We start from the raw sequence: 24016 nt of genomic DNA, 5'->3' as shown, positions 1-24016 counted from the left end.
CATTTCCTGTAGGCTGGCACTGAATTGGAGAAAAAATTCTAACCAAGGCACCTTTCCTTTCCTGTCAAAATTCACACTAAGCCCCTTCTTCCACAGTGCCCTCAAGAAGAACCGTAACTTCAATCAGTAACCTAAACTATCCAGTAATACCTAATTGCTTTTACTTAGCTGTCAAAGCTATATGCCATACCAGCTTTGCATGAACTGAGCTGTGATTGTTCCAGCTCTTGGCACAATGACAGGAATGGTGTTTATTGCAGGCCAGTGGTATCCGTGTGGTCTGGCGAGTTGCTTTCTCCATGTGAACAGCTTTAAATGAGCTGGAGACTCAGCAGCTTGGCCAGGGATAGCAGAAGAAAATGAAAAACAGGGTATTTCCCACTAATAGTGAATGAAAACGACAAGCATTACTCTGAACAGGGAAAAGAGGAAGAATATCGCTGTGAAATATTCACTCTCACAATTCTCAGGGCTGGGAAAACAGAAAGGGAGTGATTGAGTAAATTCTTTAAAAACACATGAAAGTAAAATATGAAAGCAGAATTGCTTTAGCAGACCTTTTTTAGGATTTACTGCGGGGATTTCAACTTACTCTATCACTTTTGCCTTGTTTCCAGCTCCCTCTGCTGACTAAACTGCTAAATTCCAGATGTGCAAACACTTACACTTAATACATAACAGATTATTTAAACCCAAGTTGTTTATTATATGTCTGCATGAAATGTACAGTATGTGAGTAGAATCAAACAGAAAACAAAATATTTATATTCATATACTGAAGACGCCCCCATGCATTCTAGTCCTCACAGAGAGAATACAGGAGCTGTATTTGCTCATCATATTCAAAACCTGGGCTGTGGACACAGGACACAAATACAAATTACCCACACAGCAAGTAATGACTACTGTTTTCATTGATAATGTTTGACTATTGATGTTTTTAATAATTACCGCCCAGGTGTCTCAAGAATGAGAGGGATATTGTCGAGTCGAGGCTCGTTCACAATGTTTCGGAAAGCAGAGATGCCAATCTGTCCACGGCCAATGTCCTCATGGCGATCCAAACGGCAGCCCAATTTACCTGTAAAGCTCAGGTGACACATTATGGCAATACGAAAGCAGTACAAAATAGTTTTGCTACATGCATGAAGAGTGTATTTAAAAGGAATAACAAGACAACTTATTCACCACTAAAAACGAATAAAGGTACTGCTATTTCATAAATGCACCTTTTGAGTCATTGAGATGAACTGCTCTCAGGTAGGGCAGTCCAACCACTTGGTCAAATTCGTCAAGCACAGACTTCACTCCTCCTGCTGAAGAAATGTCATAACCTGCAGGGACAGGTAGAGTTTCCCCACAACAGCTGAACTATACACTGTATATTGCTAATGCAAGCCATGGGACTGATTAAAACAATATGTCATAGGTATTATACTGTTGCATTTTATATTTTACAAAGATATTTAACTAAAATGAATCTTACTAGAGTAAAACATACTTCTCTACTCCTCACCTGCTGCGAATGCATGGCATGTGTCTAGACATACTCCAACACGCGTCTTATCTCGAACATGGTCAATTATGCTCTTCAGCTCATTAAACTGTCCACCCACAGTGCTTCCCTGTCCACTCATATTTTCAAGAACTAGTAAGAAGTTGCAAAATGAAGAGTGAGGGAATGCGTAGCCAAAAGTAGTACAACTTAATAAACTTTATGTGTATATGGCCCAATTTATCATAAAAATACATATTTTATCTAATTAAATATTGTGGTTCATGAGCAATTAGTTTACCAGTACAGACTGCAGGTATTTGCTGGTGAGCATGGTTTATAGCTTGGGCGATCCTCTCGATGCACTGCTCTTTGCTGGAGTCTATGGAGGCCCCAGGGTGGAAGTTGAACTGAGTGAGGCCCAAAACACTGCAGCGCCCGAGTTCATCAACCAGCATGGCCTGGCTCTTACCAAATACATCTGAGTTGTAAGAAAGAGTACAGCAACCCAAACAACAGTTCTTAACCTCTTTTTAGGATTTTACAATGATACTGGTGCCATAAATTTAGTTTCCCCTTTAGATTTTGTGCATTTTTTCCACTTCTTACATTTTATATTGAATATAATGCCCCATTTATTTAAGACAATTATGATAATCATAAATAAGTTAAAGTTAAGCGTAACTTCACTTTGATCTCTGCCATTAGAATGAAGCTGCCAACAAATGGCACTTAAGAAACACTAGTGAAATAAAAGAAACATACAGTATCCAGCATAACCTACCATCTGTATACAGAATAAGATTTAGTTTTTAGTACCAAAATACACAAAAATGCAGAAAATCAGCAAGCGCTATGTAAGAGTTATTCAAGATCATGTCAAGATGGCAAACATTACTTGTACGTACTTAATATACTGTATAACAAATATGTCAGTTGTTAAAGGTGCACTGTGACATAAAATTATTATGTTGTAGTTTTGAATAGTGCACAACTCAGTTTTTGGCAGGATTTATGCTTTTGTGTTGTTGCTTTTACACATAATAATAAAAATAATAATATGTACTGTACTAATTACTGTTAACTGTAATTAGTTAACAGTAATTAGTACAGTAAACTGTACTAATTATGAATACTCACCATGAGCAGCCAATCATTAGTCATATAGCACTGGTCAGTAAAAATCACTAGCCAATCATACAGCAGGAGGCCAAATTTGGTGAAATCATCAGGAGGGAGATTTCCCAGTATTCAAACCAGAAAATATTGCTCTAGAGACTAATATGTCACTGCTGTAAGATTCAAGTAGGTTTGTATGTTTATAACAGTTGTACTGTGTATTACGTTCTTGATTTTGGCCAGAGTGTCCCTTTAACATATGTTTGTTTTCTATCAGCTGGGGGTATAGCATGTTCATGTGGTGGACAGACCTTCTTTGGGAGAGCCACAGTTCATCAGGTAAGATCCATGGGGCAGAATGTGAGTTGGGTCAAAGCCGTGTTGAGCACATGCCTGCTGGAATTTCACTGCAGCGGTCTGATCAAGGGCAGGCCTTTGCCAAGAGCGTTGGGAACCCAAAAATAATCCAAAACTGTGCCCCCCCATTTCTACACTTGCTTCAACTGCTTTCCATATGCCTCCTTCAAAATATAAGGGGTGTATTATATTTTACTCATTTTACTGCATTTATATTAGAAATGTACTCTATGTGTCTTACCTGCAATGGAGACATGGGCACCAATGTACTTTTTTTGTTTTGACTTTACTTTCTTTTCCTTCACCACTTCTTCAGTGGTGTCTTCTGATGGTTCACCTAATTCAGTTGAGTCTTCAGTTTCCTCCATTTTTATTGGATTTTTTTCTTTTCTCCTCTTCTCTCCTCTTTTGCGTGGACCCATCCTTTTTTCAAATTAGACACCTGATGAGGACAGCCAGCACCATCAGCCTGATTCCTTACATCATTTGAAGTCATGCAACAAGGTACATAGGTTTTGTTACTTTATAGCTCTATACAGCTGAATGCAATATTGAGTGAATGGCATAAATTCAACATTTCTTTTGTATTGATCCCACATTTTCTATTTTTTTTATATACAACCAGACCACTGACATCCTCGCATAAAACAAGTCAACACTGTGTAAGAATCTGCTGCCAGGTTATAAGCGTCCTAGCATGCTCAGGCGTGTTTTAAAACAATTTGTGTTCTTTGTTGTTAACCTCACACGCATTCACGTTGGTAGAAATCTGTAGCACAAACACAACTTCGTAAAGTATGTGTCGGTTTTATCCTATACATCACTAGCATCGAGGATTTAAACAACAGCAGAAAACAAACAAAATATCAAGCTTGGCTATTATTAAAAAATGGATTCACGACTCAATATTCGTGTATACTTCTTTACAGTATTCATGTTACCAAAACATTAAATGAAGTGCCATCATTAAGCTCCAGCTACAGCAACACTTAGCAATGGGCTAAATCCATGTAGTCACTAGTCCAGTTTTTTCAAAATACTCAGAATGCATTTGTTCTCAGTGCGCGAGCTATTATTAAATCTGAAAAACAAAAACGCAGAAGTTTCATTTTAAGCACTCTTACGTTAATAAATAATAGTTTATATGGCGCCCAAGTGATGAACTTTTCTCTGCGTGTGCGTGCGTGAGTATGTGTACAGCCCCGCCCCTTTACATTGTGTATGGGCGGGGCGTGTCTGGTGACGCACGAGAGAGGGGGCGTGGCCACTCTGCCTGATATATAACGTTCTATAAGCGAAATTAATAACAAGCAATAAAAATCACATTCACTCTTACAAGGACTCAAACAATACATCCTTATACTTACAGCTTGCGTTTTAATATTTAAAAGAAAATTTGAAAATTCTATACAGACAGACAGACAGACAGACAGACAGATAGATAGATAGATAGATAGATAGATATTCCTGATGAATCCTGAAGTTATTTTATTGTATTTTTCCCCACACGCTTTTTAACGTTGTGAATGGATTTCGAAACATGACGTCATTGTTTGAATAGAGAAGGTAGGAGAACATGTAACCTGTTGTCATTGTCAGTGTGAAGGGATTTGCTCACTTTAGCCTTTATGTATATAATCGGTGAATAAAAGAGAAAAAACTGGAGTGCGGGTCATTCTTGGTCAGTAGTGATCTGTGGACTTTTAATACTGAAGGTCAAAATTTTCCCTTCGCTAACCCCCCCTTCCGACAGAGCGCTGCTCACACACACAATTCATACCCGAGCAGTAAAATGGCCGACCGTCAACCAACTGACTTTTCAGCGCTTTAAAACCAGTTTGGTCTTTTCTTCGTTTACATTATCGCATTGCATAGTTACAAACAGCACTGTGGAGGACTCGTTTCCACAATTAGCAGCATCGCTGGGTACTTTTAATGGAGTGTGTTGGATTTCAAGTCGCCTCGAATGCCTCAAAATTTACAATTTCGCACTGAAGCACTTTAGCAGTAGCTAGCTTCCTAGCTACATTTCATGTAATTCCTGGGGTAAGTGGTTCGTTTTAGCGAATGAACTGTCAGATTGTTGTTTGTTATACCAGTCGCATTTGTGTGCATTTAAAGAACCTAACACTGATGCATAATTAAACATGTTTACAAGCCTCTCCGAATCGACGGCAGGCGAGAGCTAGTCTGTCCACCGTTAGCGTAGTTAGCTAGCCAAGCTAATGCAAGTTACTCGGTTTTCCAGCTTCAGTGATTACCGAGCTTTCCAGCTCAGACTATAAAGCCGGCTACAGTATTAGCAAGTCGTTTGCACATAATGTGTTTAGCGGTTATTTGAGGGCCAGGGTGATAAAACGTTTGAACACGACGCGTTTGTTTGACAGCGGACCGTAAATATTTGGCTAGCCGGCTAACTAGCAAGCTAGCGGGAGTTTTGCTTATTTATATTAGGTAGGTGGCTAGCTAGCTGCTTCATTTCACTTGTCACCCGGTGCAGATTGCTCAGAGTGGCTGAGGCTTAACTTGCTTACCGTCGTAAATTAAGTTGAGATTCCTTGATCAATAGGCCTCGAGTGGATTAGCTACTGGACGTGAGCATACTTGATAACAGCCGTTTAGTTGCTAAGCTCATACAGTTTGTTTCTAGTCCTGTGTTTGGGGTAGATTTCAGCGGTTAACTAGCTAATGCGTTTAACGTTTTGCCTTTATAAGTTTTAGAATTTCGCCAAATATGGTGTTGTGGGCGCGACGGCGTTGTTTAGCAGAAGCTGCGCACTATCTGTTGCACAGAAATGCTCGTAAGGAAATAGGCGGCTGGGTGAATGGAGTGCCAGCAATGTCAGAATGTTATTAGACAACACATTTGTTTCACTTTAGGCAGTGTTAACATATAGGACGTAGTTACGTTTTAGGTCCTCAAAGGTTATGGGCCTTTCAGTTGCCCAAATTCATTTTGTTCATTTTTATTTACGTATAAGTGTATAGTGGAGTTGATCATTGCAATGCTTTTATTTGACTAGAAAGGAGCATCTGGAAAGGGAACAGCAGTTCATGGAAGACAAGAAAAGGAAGAAAGAAGATAAAAGGAAAAGGGAAACCTCACAGAAGGTAAAGATGCTGTTATGTCCCTTAGATAGGCATCAGGTATTTTGAGTTACAGGTTGGCATGTGGCACCTAAATGAATAGAATTCATTATTCCTAAACACATGTGGAATAACACACATCAGACTGCGTGGTTATACGAAAATAATCCACTCTAGGGTGGTGTGATATGACCAAAGCATAGCCACAGCATTTTGTGAACTGTTATACCACAGCAATTTGTGAAAAATTACAATTTTTAATTCATTCACGATCTATATGTTGTGCTTTTTAACTGTTTATAGTTATATTTAATGTTATAAAACCTCAATGAGAAAAGATAGTTCCTGTTATCATGTTATACTGCTTATGTTATAGCAGTTTTTAAAATTTGCTCAATCACCAGCCTGTCTTCTCTCTCTCTCTCTCTCTCTCTTTTGAAGTTAATAAGCCAAAAAAGATGTGGCGCAAAATCCTCTGTTACAAAGTGCAGGCACTCGAGATTACGTCGATAAATGTTAAATAAACATCTGCTAAGCTTCACCACATCTGTTATACTCAACATATTTAACTCAATATATAAATATAGCTCAAATAATTGTGGAATTTAGTGATTTTCTAAATGTTAAATGTGACTGTTGCTAGATCACTTCGATGACATTTATACTTTTTACGTTTCAGGTGGTCGAGCAAAAAAACAAAGGTAATTTTCTATGTTCCATAATGGTCTAAATTTGGTTTCTGTGTCAGTGATGTGTCTCTGTCTGTAAGGCTTTAATTTTTATTATTTGTATATTAAATTTCCCTACATTCTTGTGTGTAGTTTCCTGTCTTAATCTCACTGGCCATATTGCTTCACTGCTACATCATTTGTAGGTCTTGTATGTTGTCCTAAATTTTTGTTAACTTAAATGTGGCTTTCTCTAATTCCCCTAAATATTCATGATTTTCCCATGACAGTGCCAGAACTGACCAAGACCCCATCTGCCCAATCTCCTGCCGTCCCCAGCTCAGTCTCTCCCAGCCCTGGCCCTATCTCTTCTACAACATCCTCCACTGCCACCCCGGCTGCTGGTGCCCCCCCTCAGGGTGGGAACAATGCTAAGCGGTCGGCGGTGGCCAACGGACAGCCCTCCCCCAGTACCCAGGCCCCACAGCGCTACATGCCCCGTGAAGTGCCCCCTCGATTCCGTTGCCAGCAGGACCACAAAGTGCTACTGAAGAGGGGCCAGCCACCATTGTCCTCCATGCTGCTGGGAGGAGGCAACAGTGGGGGAGACAGCCCCAATGCAACAGTGGCCGCTGCCTCAGGTACCAGTCTTTGATTTGATTTGATTTACAGAACAAGTCTTTATATTAAATAACTACATGGTTTTAGGAGTGGAACTGAAATGTGATCTGGTGGATTGGACCCCCAAAAATTACTGCTAGGCTGCATTTATTCCTTTGTTTAATAGGAGGATGAAGGTGGTGTTCACTGTATATGTTGTATGTGCCAAAGTGATTGTTATTATTAGAGTATAGATTGACTACACCTTTGATGTATATGAAAAGTAGAGTGCAACAGAAAAGTATTGTACAACAGAAACTTCCTAACTTTTTTTTATTATTATTATTTTTAAATTAAAGAAATTGAGAAGCTACTGACTGTGGTGTTCTGAAGAGATTTATGTTATTCTTCTTTTATTTTTACAGATACCAGCTTGGGTTCTGCAGGTCCAGCTGCTTCCTCTCTGCCCCACACATCATCCTCCTCATCAATCGCTGCTTCTTCTACTACTACAAATTATGCAAATTCCATGTGGGGGGTGAGCTCTGGTAGCCAACCCCTCTCTCAGGGCAGGGAGAAGGTGATAGTGGATGGGTCAGACCTGGAGGAATGGCCTAGTATTGCTGCTGGGGATGGAGCCAGGACAGGAGATAAAGCTGTTTCTGGAGGTGCAGATGGCAATGGAATGCCAAACTGTAGTGCCTCATGGGGTGAAAGACAACAAGCGAAAGTTGTGGGAGGAGTAAATGAAGGCGGGAAAGGTGTAAGTTCTGGTAGCCCCTCCCCACCTACATCCTCCTGTTCAACCAATGAATGTATGCAGCCTAGTAGTGTTGTTTGGGGGTCCCAGGGAGCCACAGGTGGAAATTCAGTAGCAGCAGGATCATTGCCCTCCGTATCCAAAGCCTCCCCTCTTTCAGGAACTGAGTGCTCCATTGGTGTCAACTGTGGGTTTCCAGGTGCCAACTTTAACCCTAATGCCAACCCCTCTGCCTGGCCAGCCCTGGTACCAGATGGGGCTGGGGCAGCTGCAACAGAGGGTGGCTCCACTCCTCTCCAAAGCTCAACATCATTGTCTGCCAACAACTCTATTTCTGTGAATCAAGCCTCTCATCAGCACCAACTTCACCAAATGCAATATAGAGACATAGAGCCATCCTGTAGAGAATGGGGTGGTACAGCACTGGAGCCAGGAGCAGGACCAAAAAACACAGCAGTGATGGATGGGGGTGATGGAGACTGTGGAAGTACTGGGGGAGGGGATCTTTCTGCATCTTCTTCTTCTTCCTCCACCTCTTCATCTGCTTGGAGAGCTCAGCCTTTTCCTGCAAATTCCAAAACGGGTGCCTCAAGAACTGATGCATGGGAGGGTGGAGCTGGGGGTAGTACTGTATCTGCTGATGGGGGAAACTCATGGGGGTTCAGTGGACAGGATGACAGAGGAGGGCCTGTGGGTGGGAGTACATGGGGCACTGGATCTCAGGGAGCATGGAATGGGGGAGTTGGGGAATGGGGTAATTCAAGTAGTGTTGGCAATCCAGGTGGGGGAAATGGAGATGGCTCAAGCAGTAACAGCAGCACCAGTGGTGGTAGTGCTGGAAACCCTTCAGTTTCTTCCTCCACAGCTTCAACTATGACAAGAGCTTGGGACAATCAGAAAGGTTCTGTAGAGGGAGGAACAGGAGACTCCAATGAGTGGGGAGGACAGGGCACCAGGGGTGGAGGAGGTACCTCATCCTCCAGTGGTGGGGGAAACTCAAGAAATGGCAATCAGCACCATGGCCACCACCGCTCTCATCAGCCTCCAAATGTTGAAGTGGCCTTACAGAATCTGCTCAGCCGTCCTGACCTGGACCCCAGAGTGCTGTCCAACTCAGGATGGGGGCAGACACAGATCCGACAGAATGTGGCATGGGACTTGGAAGGAGAAGTAGGAACACCAGGTGGAGCTAGATCTTCTGCTCCAAGCCACGTTCCACCATACTCTACTGTCACTTCAACCACTGCCCCATCATCCTCATCTTTGCATCCTGGTCAATCTCAGAACACCAATCTGAACTCCACTTCAGTCCTCACACCCCAATCTGTCTCACCCCGTGATGGCTGGGATAACAGTAGTAGTAGCAGCAGCAGTACTTCCTCTCTGCCTAATCGAGGTCCACAGCCAGCTGCTAACAGTATCCAAAACCCTGGTGTTTCACAGTCTGGTAGTGGAGTGGGTCAGTTAGCAGGGGGGCAGAACAAGCCTTCAGGAGGCTGGGGAGAGTTAAGCCCATCTGAGAGTCAAGGGAAAGGTTGGAGCAGTGAGGGTCCGGAGTGGAGAGAGCAGGTAAAAGGGAGTGGATCAAGTGGATGGGGAGATTTTAGACAGGGTACTCAAGTAGGAGGTGGTGAAGAGTGGGGTAATAATCAGGATGAAAAAGGGACTGGAGGTTGGAATGAAATGGGTAGAGGGGATGGCGGGAACTGGGGCAAGAGAAGTAGTAGTGAATGGGGGGACCGGGAGACCAAAGCAAGCAGTGGGAATTGGGGTGATGGGAAGGATAATGGAGGTACACGTGTAGACTCAGAAGTAGGTACATGGGGAAGCTGGGATGAAGGCACACCAAGGAAAGCTTGGGGAGCAGGAGGTACTGACACAGCTGGAGTTGGGGGAGGGGCTGACCTGGGTAGCAAATCTCACTCGGGTTGGGGTGGGAATGTACACACTTCACAGATGCCAAACAGCCAGTCGACCTCTCTGAAAGGTCAGGCACAACAGCAGCAACAATCACAGCCCCAGCAATCACAGTCACTGGACACAGGGGCCATGCAAGGGGGCTGGGGAAGACAAGGAGGTCCTTCAGCCCCAAGCCAAAGTTCAGGATGGACCTCAGGGCCCATACCCCAAATATCTAGTGGCCCTGGGAGCAGTTCAGAGCCAAGTGGCTGGGAGGAACCTTCTCCACAGTCTATTAGTAGGAAAAAGGAAATAGACGATGGAACGTCTGCCTGGGGTGATCCCAATAACTACAACTATGTCAATTATTGGGACAAGAATAATGGCTCATCTGGACAGGCACAACCAATGCAGTCTCAGCAGCAGGGACCTCCACCTATGCCAGGAAGAGTGCCTACAAGCCTTGGGAACAGGGACATGAACCTCTCACATTCTTCCAATAAGGGCCCAGCAATGGGTAAGAATGGTATTTGCTATTTGTTAAAATGGAATATTAGACATGGTAGCCACAGTTAACTTGTACAGGTCAGTTACTAGACATGTTCAGCCATTAACCAGTCAGATAAAGGGAAGCAGTTTGTATGTGGAACTAGCACAATTTTTGTTTTACTTACCTAACTTGCACATCTGGATACTCTTCACTAATGCAGTGAGTAGTTTGTTAATAGCTTGTAATACATAGTCTGTAATCTATAAATATTATCAATAAATTTATTAATATCCAATGTTTAAATGTATCTGTCTCCGACTGATTACTAGCTCCATCCGGATGGGGCAGAAGCAGCTCTCCCTCTAGTCCATGTGTTGACAATGGCACTGCAGCTTGGGGCAAGCCCGCTGACACATCCACAGGCTGGGGTGATCCAGATGATGCTGGGAATGCATCAGGCTGGGGAAATCCCCCCAACCCAATCAAGTCTGGTGAGGAAGCTGCACTCCTGCATTAGAATTTTAGTGCAATTGACATTCTGGTTATGAGCAAAAAAAAAAAAAAAAAATTTTATTGGTCTCACACACAACCGTACACAGTACAATGTGCAGTGAAATGCCTTTTTACGACTGTCTGGTGACATAAAACAGAATTTACATAAAAACATAATTTACTTGCATAGAAAAAGAAAATATAAAAGATTGACAACAAAAATGCAGATATGCACAGTGTTATGCGCAATACAGTGCTGTGCAATACTGATGTGAGGTAGTTGCAGTGAAAATGCTAACAATAAGGTACATAGACCACAATTTAAAGGCCTAATTTTCCCAGCCAATGAGCTTAGTGGACATTATCTTTGTTTCAATAGGTTCAAAGTCTATGCAAGAAGGCTGGGGTGAGAGAGAAGGCTCTGTCAGTGCCTCTCGTCACTCTAGCTGGGAGGAGGAGGATGAGGGCGGTGTTATGTGGAACAGTGCTGGATCTCAAGGCAGTAGCTCTTCATACAACTCTGGGGGCTGGGGAGGCAAGAAGGCTAACAAGGTATACTAAGATAACTTTAAATTCCTAACTTGATATTGTACTAGCTTAAATAAGATATGATGCATCTGCTGTTCGATAGTGGAGCAAGCTACTGCACTTGGTGCTTAGAATGAAAAAAAAAAATGTGCTTTGTCACCTTTAGGGTTCAGTAAAAGGTAGCGACTCTTGGATGAACCCTATGACCAGACAGTTTTCAAACATGGGGCTTATGGTTAGTATTGCATGAATAACTGAAACTATTTTAGTGTGTGTTAATACTTACACTACTTCGGTAGTATAGTGTGAAATCATTAAACTAATGGGGGTGGTCGTTTTATAGGGAGAGGACCCCAGTGGCCGTCCTTTGGATCTGGCTCCTGGCCCTCCCCAGGATAAAAAGATGGATGGCGATAAACGAGGTATGGGTTTGAGTGACTACAACGGAGAGATGCGCAAAGGAGGGCGTGGAGGCGGAGGAGGAGTAGTCTTCCGTTCACCTGGTTCCAAAGAGGTGGGGCCTGCTGAGACTGGGCCTTATTATGACAAGGTAACTTGTCGTAGCTTGTCATTACTTTTTCAGAAGTCTCTTGCCTAGCATTTCTGATTGTTAACTCGGTGCCCTGTGTATCCTTATGTTCTCCTCTTTCAAATTTGTTGACGTCACATACCTATCCCTCTCTGTTACACCTATTTCCTCTTTATCAAATCCTGTATTTGGCCCTGTCTGCTTTGCTCTCACTGTGATCAGCAGACCTTGCCTTTCACCAATCAGGATGGGTGCCTTGGGGAGGAGGGGCCTTGTTCTTCATATTCTCCGCCCTCTGTCTTCAAGCCCTCTCCCCTCTACAACCACCCCAATCCCCCTAGACAAGTAAGGCTGTGCCACTGTATCTCTCTTAGCCCATCTCAATCTCACTGCATCACCCCTGGCCAGTTTTAATTGTTGCGTTTATAAATCCTTCATTACCCAAATCCAAATATCACCCCAAAACTACCCCTATGTTCTCCCTCCTATCCTCCTATGTTTGTTCTCTATCTTGGTAAGCGCTTTGTTCCCTTCAGTCTTTTTGCATTCAAGATGTAGATTTTGTGCTCATATTTACACTTTCTTATGACACTCTCTCTGCAGATGGGTGGTCATATATTTGGAAGTGGTGGTGGAATGGCACAGCCCAGGCACCAGCCCGGGATGCCACCCATTAACCCAACTGTGCGAGCGCAAGTGCCTCATCAGTTCCTGTCACCTCAGGTACATTACTTTGATAGTTTCATTTTGCTGCTCTTCACAGGCATGCTGATTTCAGAAACATATCCATTTATTTCTTTTAGTTGGTTTTAGTTTGTTGCCATTATGAGAGTTTCTGTTTCTTTTATATTGGCTAGAAACATTAGCCTTTTATTGCCCTTTCATGCATATAGGTTAGGTTCAGTTGTTCTTAAAGATGCACCAATGTAGGAGTTTCTGGGCCAGTGCTGATGTCTTATACATATCTACTGATGCAGATGCAAAATGCAGAAATTGGAATGATGTGTACCTGGATTATAGCATAATGAATATTTATTCCATCTTGTACCAACGTTTTCAAGCATTTTTAGCTGCGTAGCTAGATTTTTTTGTAAAAATTTTGGTTTTGAGATGAGAGTAGTTGGCTAAAGCAGCATTCGTGGTGCCTTGTAAGTGGAATTTGCAAGTTGTAATTACATGATTTCCCATCTCAGCACATTCAAAATGTGAAGTGGAAAAAAAAAAACATGGATGTGTCCACGAAAGCGTGTCTTTTGTTTGCTCTGTCAGAGAGCAAACAAAAGTACATAAAGCTCATAAAAAGCTACTTTAACCACACTTTTACAGTTATAGGCCTGAGTGGCTATGTTCTACTATAATGAATTTAAGATATTCTTGCAAAATTTTGGACTGAAATTGCAGTGCAGCAACAACAGCAGACAATAGCGTGTAGCTTAGCAACAAGCAAGCCAGGGCACAATAGCAAGTAGTGTTAGCAACAAGCTAGCCGGCTAACATAGGTGATAATTCTAATGTTGATGATTACCTTCTCAAAACAGCGATTAGTGTGACCAATGTTATAGATTTAGCCAAGTACTGTGCTGTTTAATTAACTGATCTAAATCCAGTACTGCTATAAACTAATTTAAAAGTAGAGAAGGGGGACTTTACCCTGTTCACACTGTATGCGGCCATGTTGATTTGACATCACTCTGTAAACAGGGAAGGAACTGGTTGTTGTGAAGGCTACCGTAAGTTGACGAGTTGAAATTGCAAGTTGAGGGGCCTTTTCGGTGGCTTTTACTGGTTGTAGGCAGGGAATTAAAAGTAGCAACTTTGCCTTGAACACAGCGCAGTTGTGAGTGTTTGAAATGACTGACTTCCTTCTGCTGCCCACTATTATATCCAAGATATTGTGCTGGGACAAGACCGTCCTTGATCATGGTGAGCTGCAAAGTATGGGGTATGCATGGCAAACTTGGCATTGTTTATTTGCAAAATTGTGTTCAAAGAAAATATTATCATATGGCTAGGACAGTCTCTAACATCAGCAGCTCATTCATAGGGAAGTGATTCATTTAATAACATTACCCCAATGACAACATTTATTATGTTGCATATGGTTAATACAAGTAAATTAAATTGGCTGGTTGTCATCAGGTATGCTAGTTCTACAGATCTGGAGTCTGTGTAGCAGTGAGCTTCACCACAGCGACATCCTCTGGCTTTATTTCGTAATTAAGAACCTTGTATAATTGGTTTTGCAAAGTGAGAGGGAAAAACAATTTCACCTTTCTCCAGTCGAGCAGATAGTTTTCATCCTGGTTGTTGCTGAGCATTGTTCTTTTTTCCCAAATTAAACACTCGCTTCGCTTCGTGCTTCGTGTGGCCCAGTAGACATTTTACAGTAGTCTGGTGTTGTAAGTGTTAGTTAGATTTTTTAGAGTAGTATCCCAGTGTTACCTAAATTTTTTTATATAATAATTTTGCCCTTCTTGAATACAATAACTGTGTCATTAAATATCTATTTATTGGCTGATTTTTATTGGCAGAATCCATTTATTGGCTGACTAACCAATTATCTGCCGATTTCAGCATGATTCCAATGATATCATGCATCCCTAGTTATTTATCTAAATAATATAACCCTGTCAGTGGCTTTTAAAAGGTTGCTGGTGTAACTGGTTGTAACTGGTGTTCTCTAGGTGCCAGGCTCTGTGCTGAAGCAGATGCCTCCTCCGAGTGGGGGTGTTGGAGCAGTGGGTGGAGGAGTTTTCCCTCCTCAGCTGTCCCCACAACATATCGCCATGCTCAGCAGCATCTACCCCCCTCACATCCAGTTCCAGCTGGTGAGTGTCAGAGCTGGTGTATCAAGGCTCATTAGCTTAAATTAAGATAAAATTTTACCATTAAATTAAATTGTGGTTATGTTTTCTTTCCTTTGAATAAACTAGAAATATAACCCTTAGGTTTTGTGGTTTATAGTTGTTTCACTCTCTGACTCACTTCATCACAGGCGTGTCAGCTGATCCTGCAGCAGCAACCTCAGCAGCAGCAGCAGCAGCAGCTCTTACAGAACCAGCGCAAGTTCCCTCAGAATGTGCGTCAGCAAGCTGACCCCCAGCAGGTGCGGACCACTGAATACAGTGCTGACTTATTTATTATCCTAATATTGATAAATCCAAAATCCTAGCATGACAAGTTTGACATACTAAAATATCTAAACAAAGTTGATTTTGTGCTTTTCCACTTAACAGCTTGCAAGAATCATGGCTGTACTCCAGCAGCAGAGACAGCAGCAACAGCAGGTGGGCAATGTAGGGGGAAGCTCGAAACTTTCGCCATCTCACCTTGGTAGTGGTAGCCAAAAAATGCCCATGTCTGATTCGCTGTCTCACCCTGGACTGGGAGGCTCAGTGGCAGACCTGCATCAAAAATCATCACCTGCATATTCAGGTGAGTGCTCATGGTAACCTCTCTCTCTCTCTCTCTCTTCTCTCTTTTTCTCAGTTAGCTAACATTTTGTCTCACCTAATCTTCCATGTTATTAATCCCAGGGTTTGGTTCTGGTGTGAGTCTGTCTGGTCTTGAGTTGGGGTCCATGGCCGGTGGTCCAGGTGGATTGAAAGAAGGTGGGGGACAGCAATCCCGCTTTAAATGGATGATGGAGGGTCACTTGCCAGCTCCCTCTTCTCCTGATGATGCACTTCACAAAAACGGTGAGTTTATTTTATGAGAGGCCCAACGTAGTGGGTCTCTAGGAGTGGGCAGAGGTGTGTGTGTTTGTGTTTGTTTTTTGTTTTTTTTTAAAAAATCCTGTTAATTTTATGGTTTATGCTGCTATTCCTAGGCCCTATTGCTACCCCTCTGAAGAGAGGAGGCTCCCCGTATTCTCAGTATGATGTATTGGGTGCTGAAGGTTTGGGTGGCCCTCTCCAAGGGTCCTCAGACAGCTGGCAGAGAACTCCTGGAAACAAAATGGGAACCAAGACTGGAACATCCAGCTGGCCTCCAGGTAAATATTACTTTAGGAACAATATATAAAGCTACATAATTATCTACAGTCAGCTCCCAAAATATTGGCTCACTTGGTATAGTTGGCAAAAAAGGTTTAAAAATTGTCTTAGTGGCTTAAATCGAAAATGAGAGAATGCTAACCATTAATTGAAGTAAATGTTCTAACAAAATTTTTAAAAACTTATTTTTAACAAAACCTCATCACTCCTCAAAATTCTTATGAACATAATATAACTACGGTAGTAGGTCCACCTTAGCCATTCATCAGTATGTGGAAGATTAGAAAATACACAAATGAAATGAGCTGTGCTGACCTTCATAAATTAGGCAACGGCTCTAAAAAAAATAGCTACACCTCTGAAAATGCCCATATCCACTGTTACGGCAAGTAACTGCTTAAGAAGTTTAAATAACATTGTTTCAAACCTGCCTGGAAGAGGACACGAGTGTTTTGCCCCAGTGCAGAATGAGGAGGATGGTTAGAGAGGCAAAAAGAGGCTACAGCTGGGTCATGGTTGGCTCTTCTAGCAGAAGAGTGATCCAAAACATCTAAATCCACACATCGATAATCAGGTTTCTGACATAGCCACCCAGTCTCCTAATCTATTTATGAAAACAGGGAAAATAAAATTTAAAAATTTCAGACAAAATGGAGGTAATGATGAAGATAAAAATAGAAGATATAAATAATCAGTTAATACATGAAAGTAAAGCACTCAAATGTACAAGCATAGATAAACAAAATTGTAGGTACACTAAATAAAAACTGGTGATTAGTGGTAAAAAAAATTGTCTCCCCAGTCCCCTAATCTAAACCTTACTGAAATCCTGTGGTCTCAGATTCCTTATTCTGAATTCTCCAGTCTCCTCAAGCATTATAGGAGAAGAACTTGCACAAAGCACTAAATTAATGGATGCCCAGTAATTGTGACATGAGGTTTTTGTTATACATTTTATACAAGACATATTTTTATGTTTGTTTATTTTATATATAAATGTCAGTTAAAGCTTTGATATCTCTATCATGTTTTCAGTGTGCAATTAAACAAATTAACAGCAAATACATTTTTTTTTCTATAACCTTTTAAAACTCATCTTTAGTGAGCGTGCCAATAAATCTCCAGCTGTCTGTTTCAGTACTGTGTCAAGATTTTGACCCCTGGTTTATGTCAGTATTAGTGTATATATATTTTCTCTTAAAGATTACTATTTATTTTACTATGTTGGTGTAGAATTCCAGCCAGGGGTGCCATGGAAAGGAATACAGAGTGTTGATCCTGAATCTGACCCCTACATGACCCCTGGGAGTATGCTGAGTTCACCTGCAGTGTCAAGCCTCAGTGATACTGAGCACCAGTTGCTAAGAGATAACACGGGTAGCTACATTCACACCAGTACAGTTCAGGGCTCTTTTTCCAAAGGAAACTCAAAAGACAAAATTAATATTTAAGGTGAAATAAAAAGCTGGCTTGTCTTTTTTTTTTTTCTTTCTCTCCAGAATCGAACCCCTCCCTAAACACCTTGCTGCCTTCACCTGGTGCCTGGCCCTATAGTGCCTCAGACAGCCCCCTCAACAATGCACACAATTCAGGTAACAAAGGTTTTTCACTATCATTGATTATATATATATATATATATATATATATATATATATATATATATATATATATATATATATATATATATATATATCCCCGCCCCCCCCCTCCCCCCCTCCCCCCAATACGAATAGATAGCTCTATGATTCATTTACGTTTCTGTCCCAACAGCTAAGTACGCAGAGTACAAGCCAAGCTGGCCTCCTGAGCCCATTGGACACAACAAGCCTTGGAAGACCAATCGAAATACATCTCAGCTACCACGCCCACCTCCTGGACTGACCAATCAGAAGCAGCCCTCTGCGTCCCCATGGGCGGGAGGAGCACCACGATTTGGGAGGGGTTGGGGTGGATCTGGAGGAAGCCAAGAAACCAGATATGGATCTGGTATTGTCATGATTTTAGTCTCAGCCTATGAAGCAAAAAAAAAAAAAAAAACCTCATTAATCTCTGAGTCTCTGTGTTTGTTTCTAACTGATTTATTTGTTTGCTATAATATCAGTCAGATAACATAATTTTATTCCTGAATTATTACTAATTATTGTCTGATTATGTTGCAAGTTAAAAGGATTTTGCTTTATAGTTTTAAAGAGGTTGACAGTGCTGGTGATGGGCTGTGTGTCTGTGCCAATTAAACAGGCTCAGCGTGGAGTGATGGTGGAGCCTCAAGGGGGAGTTGTTGGCTGTTGCTGAGTAATCTTACTCCTCAGGTATGTTAATGAGAGAGGGGAGATATTGTATAGAGTTTTCAGACTTAACCATACTGAATTAGAGAAAGAAAACATGTTGAATTAACTTACAAGTAATGATCTTGACTGAAATTCTCTTCTCATGTTTAGATTGATGGTTCCACCCTGCGCACTATCTGTATGCAGCATGGTCCTCTTTTGACCTTTCACCTTGGTCTAACCCAGGGCAGTGCTCTGATTCGCTACAGTACTCGCCAAGAAGCAGCCAAAGCTCAGAGCGCACTGCACATGTTAGTATTTTTTTATGTGAGTGTTCACTCTACATCTAACCATATTGCTTTATTCCTCTCTAAAAAACTTACTTTTGACTGTTTTGCCAGGTGCGTTCTGGGCAACACCACAATCCTGGCAGAGTTTGTGAGCGAGGATGAGGTTGCTCGCTATTTTGCACATTCCCAGGGTGGAAGCACCAGTGGAGGCGGACCACCAGGAGCAGCAGGGTCATCGAGCGTAGGTGCAGTGGGCACAGTGGGTACTGGTAGCTCTGGAGAGAGAGAGCGGGCAGGAGGAAGCTCTTCCACGGGAGGTGGTGGCAATGGGGGTGGAGTTGTGCCTGCAGGGTCTAGTTGGCAGAGTTTGGATGGTACGGGTGGCTCCCCAGACCCAGTCTCTGTCCAGGCACCAGGCCTGAACATCTTTGCCCAGTGGAGCAATGGTGCGGGTGGAGGTTCAGCAAGCAGCAATGCGGCAGCCGTGGAGCCGGGCAGGCAAGGGCTATGGGCTGCAATGCCAGCTGGGTATCCGAGCAGCAGCCTGTGGGGATCGCCAGCTCTGGAGGATCGGCATCAGATGAGCAGCCCTGCAGCTCTGCTACCTGGAGACCTGCTGGGTGGAGGCTCTGACTCCCTCTGACTGACATTTACGTACATACAAATACACCCACACACTGGCAGCACACAAGTCATTATGACATGAGTATACTGAAAAGCACCCAATTGTACATCCACAAATAAGTAAATGCAGGTGTAAAAGCACTCTCAAACACAGGAATCTGGAGAATTTACATATATGTTTATAGACATAAAATAATTAGTAAATGTGTTTGCCAGCAGAAATATAGAGACAAATTTCATAAAAACAAGCACTCAGTCATATGGTACAGATACACACTCAAATGTACTCCAATGCTGAGAACCACAAATTATTACCAATACCAACTTGCATTATAGCATAAGAGAGAACACTGGTTACAGATGTACACACACTGTTAAACACATCAGTTTCACAAAGACCGTGCTCTATACCCTGCTCTCCATAATCCAATCTCCATTCTAAAATCTCAGGAGCGTGAAGATGCAGAGTGTGGGGCACGGCCAATTTTTGTTTTTTTTTTTGTTTTTTGTTTTTTTGTAAGTATTGCAGTGCAAAACTGCTGACTGACCTACACAGACGCACATGCCTACACATCCCTCATACACCTTTTATCCTTAAATGAAGACTTTTACAGCAAGACTTGAACTGAACAAAAAGATGGACAAATGGACTTAAACTCAACTGGATGAGTTCTAAATCTTGAGTTTATATAAGATCACACTTGCATACTGAGGCAGCATCACTCAGGCATGCACTGTAATAATAAAAAAAAAAAATAAAAAAACGGACAAATATATATGCATCATACAATGTTCTATGTGATGTTGAGCACTTGACATAGAGGAAGATTCAAAATGTTACAGCTCCTATTTACTGGCAATGTCAAACACACTTACCCAGCCACGCAGTTCTGATGTCTGACTGTATCTTGTCTTTGTTTTAAATGTGGAACAGTGGAATCCAGAGATGTCTCTCTCTTCCTTAATATGCTGACCTCGTTTTTTTTTTCCTACTCAATCAAGTTTGTTGTTCTGATGACTATGATCACTCTGATGTTAATTAGCTGTATAACGTGCCCTCTCGGCCTATGTGTGCATGAGAGAAGTCCTTAATGGATAAGGTGACATGGAGCATTAGTATGGCATCACTGAATGTGTGTCATTGAGAGATTAAGAAGCGTGGTGTGGTTTGCTAATATATATGCTGGTTAGGGAGGCGAATAAATGTATGTGTGACAGCTTATTTCAGGTCTGTGTGCTGGATAAGTGTATGCAGATATGTCTGTATGCGTGAGTGTAGACAGCAAGTTCAAAAACATTGGCACTAATGAATATTTTTTAAGTTGTGGTTTTAGCAGCCTTTTTTGTTTTATATATTGTCTGAATTGCAATAATATTAAAGAGAAAAGCTTTTTTTTTTTCTTTTTTTTTTTCTAAAGAAGAAACAACCAACTGAAGGCATTCGTACAGAGACATGCCAAACCTATTGTACCAAGCTGAGCTGGATGGATGTTTTAGGAACACTTAAAAGTTAACGATTGTTTATTTTTGTGTTGTGTACCATTTTAAATTAAGGCAGGCTTTATCACTCCTGTTCAGGTTGTTTGTTTTCTGATTTTACAAAGAAAAGGACGTTAATTTAAAAAGAACAAGTCAATTAATAAAGGTTGAACTGAAAACATCTGGTCTTGTGCACAATAATAAATTTATTTATTGCCTTTAGTTTCTAAAATGGTATTTTATATATATTAAATATATAAATATTGTGTGATTTTATATATATGTGTGTGTGTGTGTGTGTGTGTGTGTATGTATATATATATATATATATATATATATATATATATATATATATATACACACACACACACCCTCAAACATATACACATATACATTCACTATCAGGAGGGCTTTATGAGGAACACCTGTGCACCTACACATTCATGCAATTATCTAATTAGCCAATCATGTGGCAGCAGTGCAAATAATAAAATCATACATACGGGCCGGCAGCTTCAGGTAATGTTCACATCAACTGTCAGAATGGGGAAAAAGTGTCAGTGATTTTGACCATGGCATGACTGTTGGTGCCAGACAGGCTGGTTCGAGTATTTCTATAACTTCTGATCTCCTGGGATTTTCCCCCATTACAGTCTCTAGTGTTTACTCGGAATGGTGCAATAAAGAAAGAACATCCAGTGAGCAGCAGTTTTGTGGGCACAAATGCCTTGTTGATGAGAGATGGCCAGACTGGTTCGAGCTGACAGAAAGTCTACAGTCCTCAGATAACCACTCTGTATAATTGTGGTGAGCCGAAAAGCATCTCGGAATGCACAACACATCGAAACTTGAGGCTGATGGGCTACAACAGCAGAAGACCACTGGTTCCAGTTCTGTCAGCCAAGAACAGAAAGCTGAGGCTGCAGTAGGCACAGGCTCACCAAAACTGGACAGTTGAAGACTGGAAAAATACAGCCTGGTCTGATGAATCTCTGTTTCAGCTGAGGCACACAGATGGTAGGGTCAGAATTTGGCACCAGCAGCATGAATCCATGGATCCACTCTGCTTTATGTCAACAGTCCAGGCTGGTGGAGGTAGTGTAATGGTTTGGGGAATGTTTTCTTGGCAAACTTTGGGCCTGTTAATACCAATCAATCATCACTTGAATGCCACAACCTGTCTGAGTATTGTTGCTGACCATGTGCATCCCTTCATGGCCACAATTTACTATTTTCTAATGGCTACTTCCAGCATGATAATGCACCATGTCACAATGCAAAAGTCGTCTCAGACTGGTTTCATGAACATGACGATGAGTTGTTCTTCAGCAGCCTTCCCAGTCACCGGATCTGAATCCAGTAGTTCACATTTGGGATGTGGTAGAACAGGAGATTCACAGGATGAAAGTTCACCTGAAAAATCTGCAGGAATTGCATGATGCAATCATGTCAACATGGACCAGAATCTCAAAGGAATGTTTCCAACATCTTGTGGAATCCAAGCCATGAAGAATTGAGGCTGTTTTGAGAGCAAAGGGAGGCCCTACCCAGTATTAGTATAGAGTTCCTAATAAAGTACACTCACCATCCACTTTAATAGGAACACCTGTACACCTGCTCGTTTATGTAGTTATCCAATAAGCCAGTCTATTAAAACTAGGATGCTGCGTATGTGTGTATGTATGTGTGTGTGTATATATACATTCAGGTCCGAAAGTATTTGGACAATGACAGGAATTTAGGAATTACAGCTATTTTCAACAAAGTACCTCCATTTTCAGGGGCTCAAAGGTATTTGGACAAAGTGACATAATTGTAAATATAACCATAATTTTAATACTTGGATGAAAATCCTTTGCAGTCAATGACTGCCTGTCCCATGTTCTCAAATAAAGAAAATCCCATGTTCTCAAAACTCAAATTCTGAGTTTCCTCCCTGGAGATGCTTTGCCAGGCCTTCACTGCAGCCACCTTCAGTTGCTGCTTGTTTGTGGGTCTTTCTGCCTTCAGTCTTGTCTTCAGTATGTGAAAAGCATGCTCTATTGGGTTGAGATCAGGCGACTGACTTGGCCATTGAAGAATATTCCATTTCTTTGCCTTCAAAAAGTCTTGAGTTGCTTTCGCAGTATGTTTAGGGTCATTATCCACCTGCATTGTGAAGCGGCATCAGTTTTGTAGCATTTGGCTGAATGTGAGCAGAGAGTATAGCCCTATACACCTCAGAATTCATCTTGCTACTTCTGTCAGCAGTCACATCATCAATAAACACCAGTGAGCCCATTCCACTGGCAGCCATACATGCCCATGCCATAACCCTGCCTCCACCATGTTTCACACATGATGTGGTATATTTTGAATCATGAGCTGTTCCTTTCTTTCACCATACTTTTCTCTTCCCATCATTCTGGTACAAGTTAATATTGGTTTCATCAGTCCAAAGAATCTTATTCCAGAACATGGGAGATTTTTTTTTAGATGTTTTCTGGCAAAGTCTTATCTGGCTTTCCTGTTCTTGAGTGTTACCAGTGGTTTGCACCTTGTTGTAAACCCTCTGTATTTACATTCATGAAGGCCTCTCTTGATTGTAGATTTTGACAACGATACGCCTACCTTCTCCAGAGTATTCTTGACTTCTGTTGATGTTGTGAAGGGGTTTTTCTTCACCAAGGGAAGGATTCTGCGATCATCCACTTTCCTGTGGACTTTCCTGTCTTCCGTGGTCTTCCAGGCCTTTCGATGTTGTTGAGCTCACCAGTGCTTTCTTTCTTTTTAAGAATGTACCCAACTGTTGATTTGGCCACACCTAAGGATTTCGCTATCTCTCTTATAGATTTATGTTGTTTTTTTTCAGCCTAATGATGGCCTCCCTCACTTGCATTGAGATCTCCTTGGACTTCATATTGGTAGCTCCAGTCGAACAGCTGCCAAATGCCATGCCAATACCTGATATCAACTCCAGACCTTTTATCTGCTTCATTTGTCTTGAAGTAATGAGGGAATGGGCCGCACCTGATCAATTAACTTCTTGTCAGTCAATTGTCCAAATATATTTGAGCCCCCGAAAATGGAGGTACTTTGCTTAAAATGGCTGTAATTCCTGAAAGGTAAATGCCATATTTTTGTGGAACCTCTTAAAATAAAGCTGAAAGTCTACACCTCGATCACATCTTGATTATTTTATTTCCAATTGTTTTAAATCCATTGTGGTGGTGTATAAAGGCAAAATCACAAAAACTCTGTCATTGTCCAAATACTTCCAGAACTGACTATATATATATATATATATATATATACACGCACTATGCACACTCATAAATATATACATGTGTAAGTGTGT

At 41.7% G+C, this 24016-nt stretch overlaps 2 protein-coding genes across 8 annotated transcripts; one reads left to right on the top strand and one right to left on the bottom strand.

Annotated features, from left to right (window-relative positions):
- Window positions 1-682: 682 nt before the first annotated feature.
- Window positions 683-5774, bottom strand: si:ch211-141o9.10 (probable endonuclease 4). Of its 5 annotated transcripts, none has more exons than XM_034309087.2 (8): window positions 5506-5774; window positions 3213-3447; window positions 2926-3135; window positions 1797-1976; window positions 1517-1648; window positions 1230-1334; window positions 952-1081; window positions 683-854 (listed from the first exon to the last, which is right to left on the bottom strand). In XM_034309087.2, the coding sequence occupies exons 2-8, from the start codon at window positions 3391-3393 to the stop codon at window positions 797-799; spliced, it is 996 nt and encodes a 331-aa protein (XP_034164978.2). In that variant the 5' UTR covers window positions 3394-3447; window positions 5506-5774; the 3' UTR covers window positions 683-796. The 5 variants fall into 5 exon arrangements, with proteins under 5 accessions (XP_034164978.2, XP_026770369.2, XP_026770368.2 ...); XM_026914568.3 differs by having other exon boundaries at window positions 3213-3413; XM_026914567.3 differs by lacking the exon at window positions 5506-5774 and adding an exon at window positions 4096-4228 and having other exon boundaries at window positions 3213-3413.
- tnrc6ba (trinucleotide repeat containing adaptor 6Ba) lies at window positions 4633-20860 on the top strand. Of its 3 annotated transcripts, none has more exons than XM_034309085.2 (22): window positions 4633-5017; window positions 5995-6082; window positions 6738-6759; window positions 7017-7367; window positions 7752-10502; window positions 10805-10966; window positions 11347-11519; window positions 11662-11730; window positions 11839-12045; window positions 12250-12369; window positions 12628-12747; window positions 14709-14852; window positions 15020-15130; window positions 15261-15459; window positions 15561-15722; window positions 15854-16018; window positions 17253-17396; window positions 17519-17611; window positions 17790-18005; window positions 18258-18328; window positions 18458-18597; window positions 18688-20860. In XM_034309085.2, exons 2-22 carry the CDS (start codon window positions 6026-6028, stop codon window positions 19217-19219), a joined length of 6009 nt encoding a protein of 2002 aa, XP_034164976.1. In that variant the 5' UTR covers window positions 4633-5017; window positions 5995-6025; the 3' UTR covers window positions 19220-20860. The 3 variants fall into 3 exon arrangements, with proteins under 3 accessions (XP_034164976.1, XP_034164975.1, XP_034164977.1); XM_034309084.2 differs by having other exon boundaries at window positions 12247-12369; XM_034309086.2 differs by lacking the exon at window positions 12250-12369 and having other exon boundaries at window positions 4637-5017.
- Window positions 20861-24016: the final 3156 nt, after the last annotated feature.

This window comes from Pangasianodon hypophthalmus, chromosome 12 (genome assembly GCF_027358585.1).
Source record: "Pangasianodon hypophthalmus isolate fPanHyp1 chromosome 12, fPanHyp1.pri, whole genome shotgun sequence".
Taxonomy (NCBI): Eukaryota; Metazoa; Chordata; class Actinopteri; order Siluriformes; family Pangasiidae; genus Pangasianodon; species Pangasianodon hypophthalmus.
Note: the sequence above shows the minus strand (reverse complement) of the source record. Positions and strands in the feature narration are given on the sequence as shown.

Bases quoted from the DNA above. Each gene is read 5' to 3' on its own strand.
- tnrc6ba (XM_034309084.2), top strand. From the start codon at position 6,026: ATGGAAGACAAGAAAAGGAAGAAAGAAGATAAAAGGAAAAGGGAAACC. The intron at 17,397-17,518 runs GTAGCTACATTC...CTTTCTCTCCAG, and splicing joins GTTGCTAAGAGATAACACGG to AATCGAACCCCTCCCTAAAC. The intron at 17,612-17,789 runs GTAACAAAGGTT...CTGTCCCAACAG, and splicing joins CAACAATGCACACAATTCAG to CTAAGTACGCAGAGTACAAG.
- si:ch211-141o9.10 (XM_034309087.2), bottom strand. From the start codon at position 3,393: ATGGGTCCACGCAAAAGAGGAGAGAAGAGGAGAAAAGAAAAAAATCCA. The intron at 3,136-3,212 runs GTAAGACACATA...TATATTTTGAAG, and splicing joins TGCCCATGTCTCCATTGCAG to GAGGCATATGGAAAGCAGTT. The intron at 1,335-1,516 runs GTGAGGAGTAGA...CTGTCCCTGCAG, and splicing joins ATGCCATGCATTCGCAGCAG to GTTATGACATTTCTTCAGCA.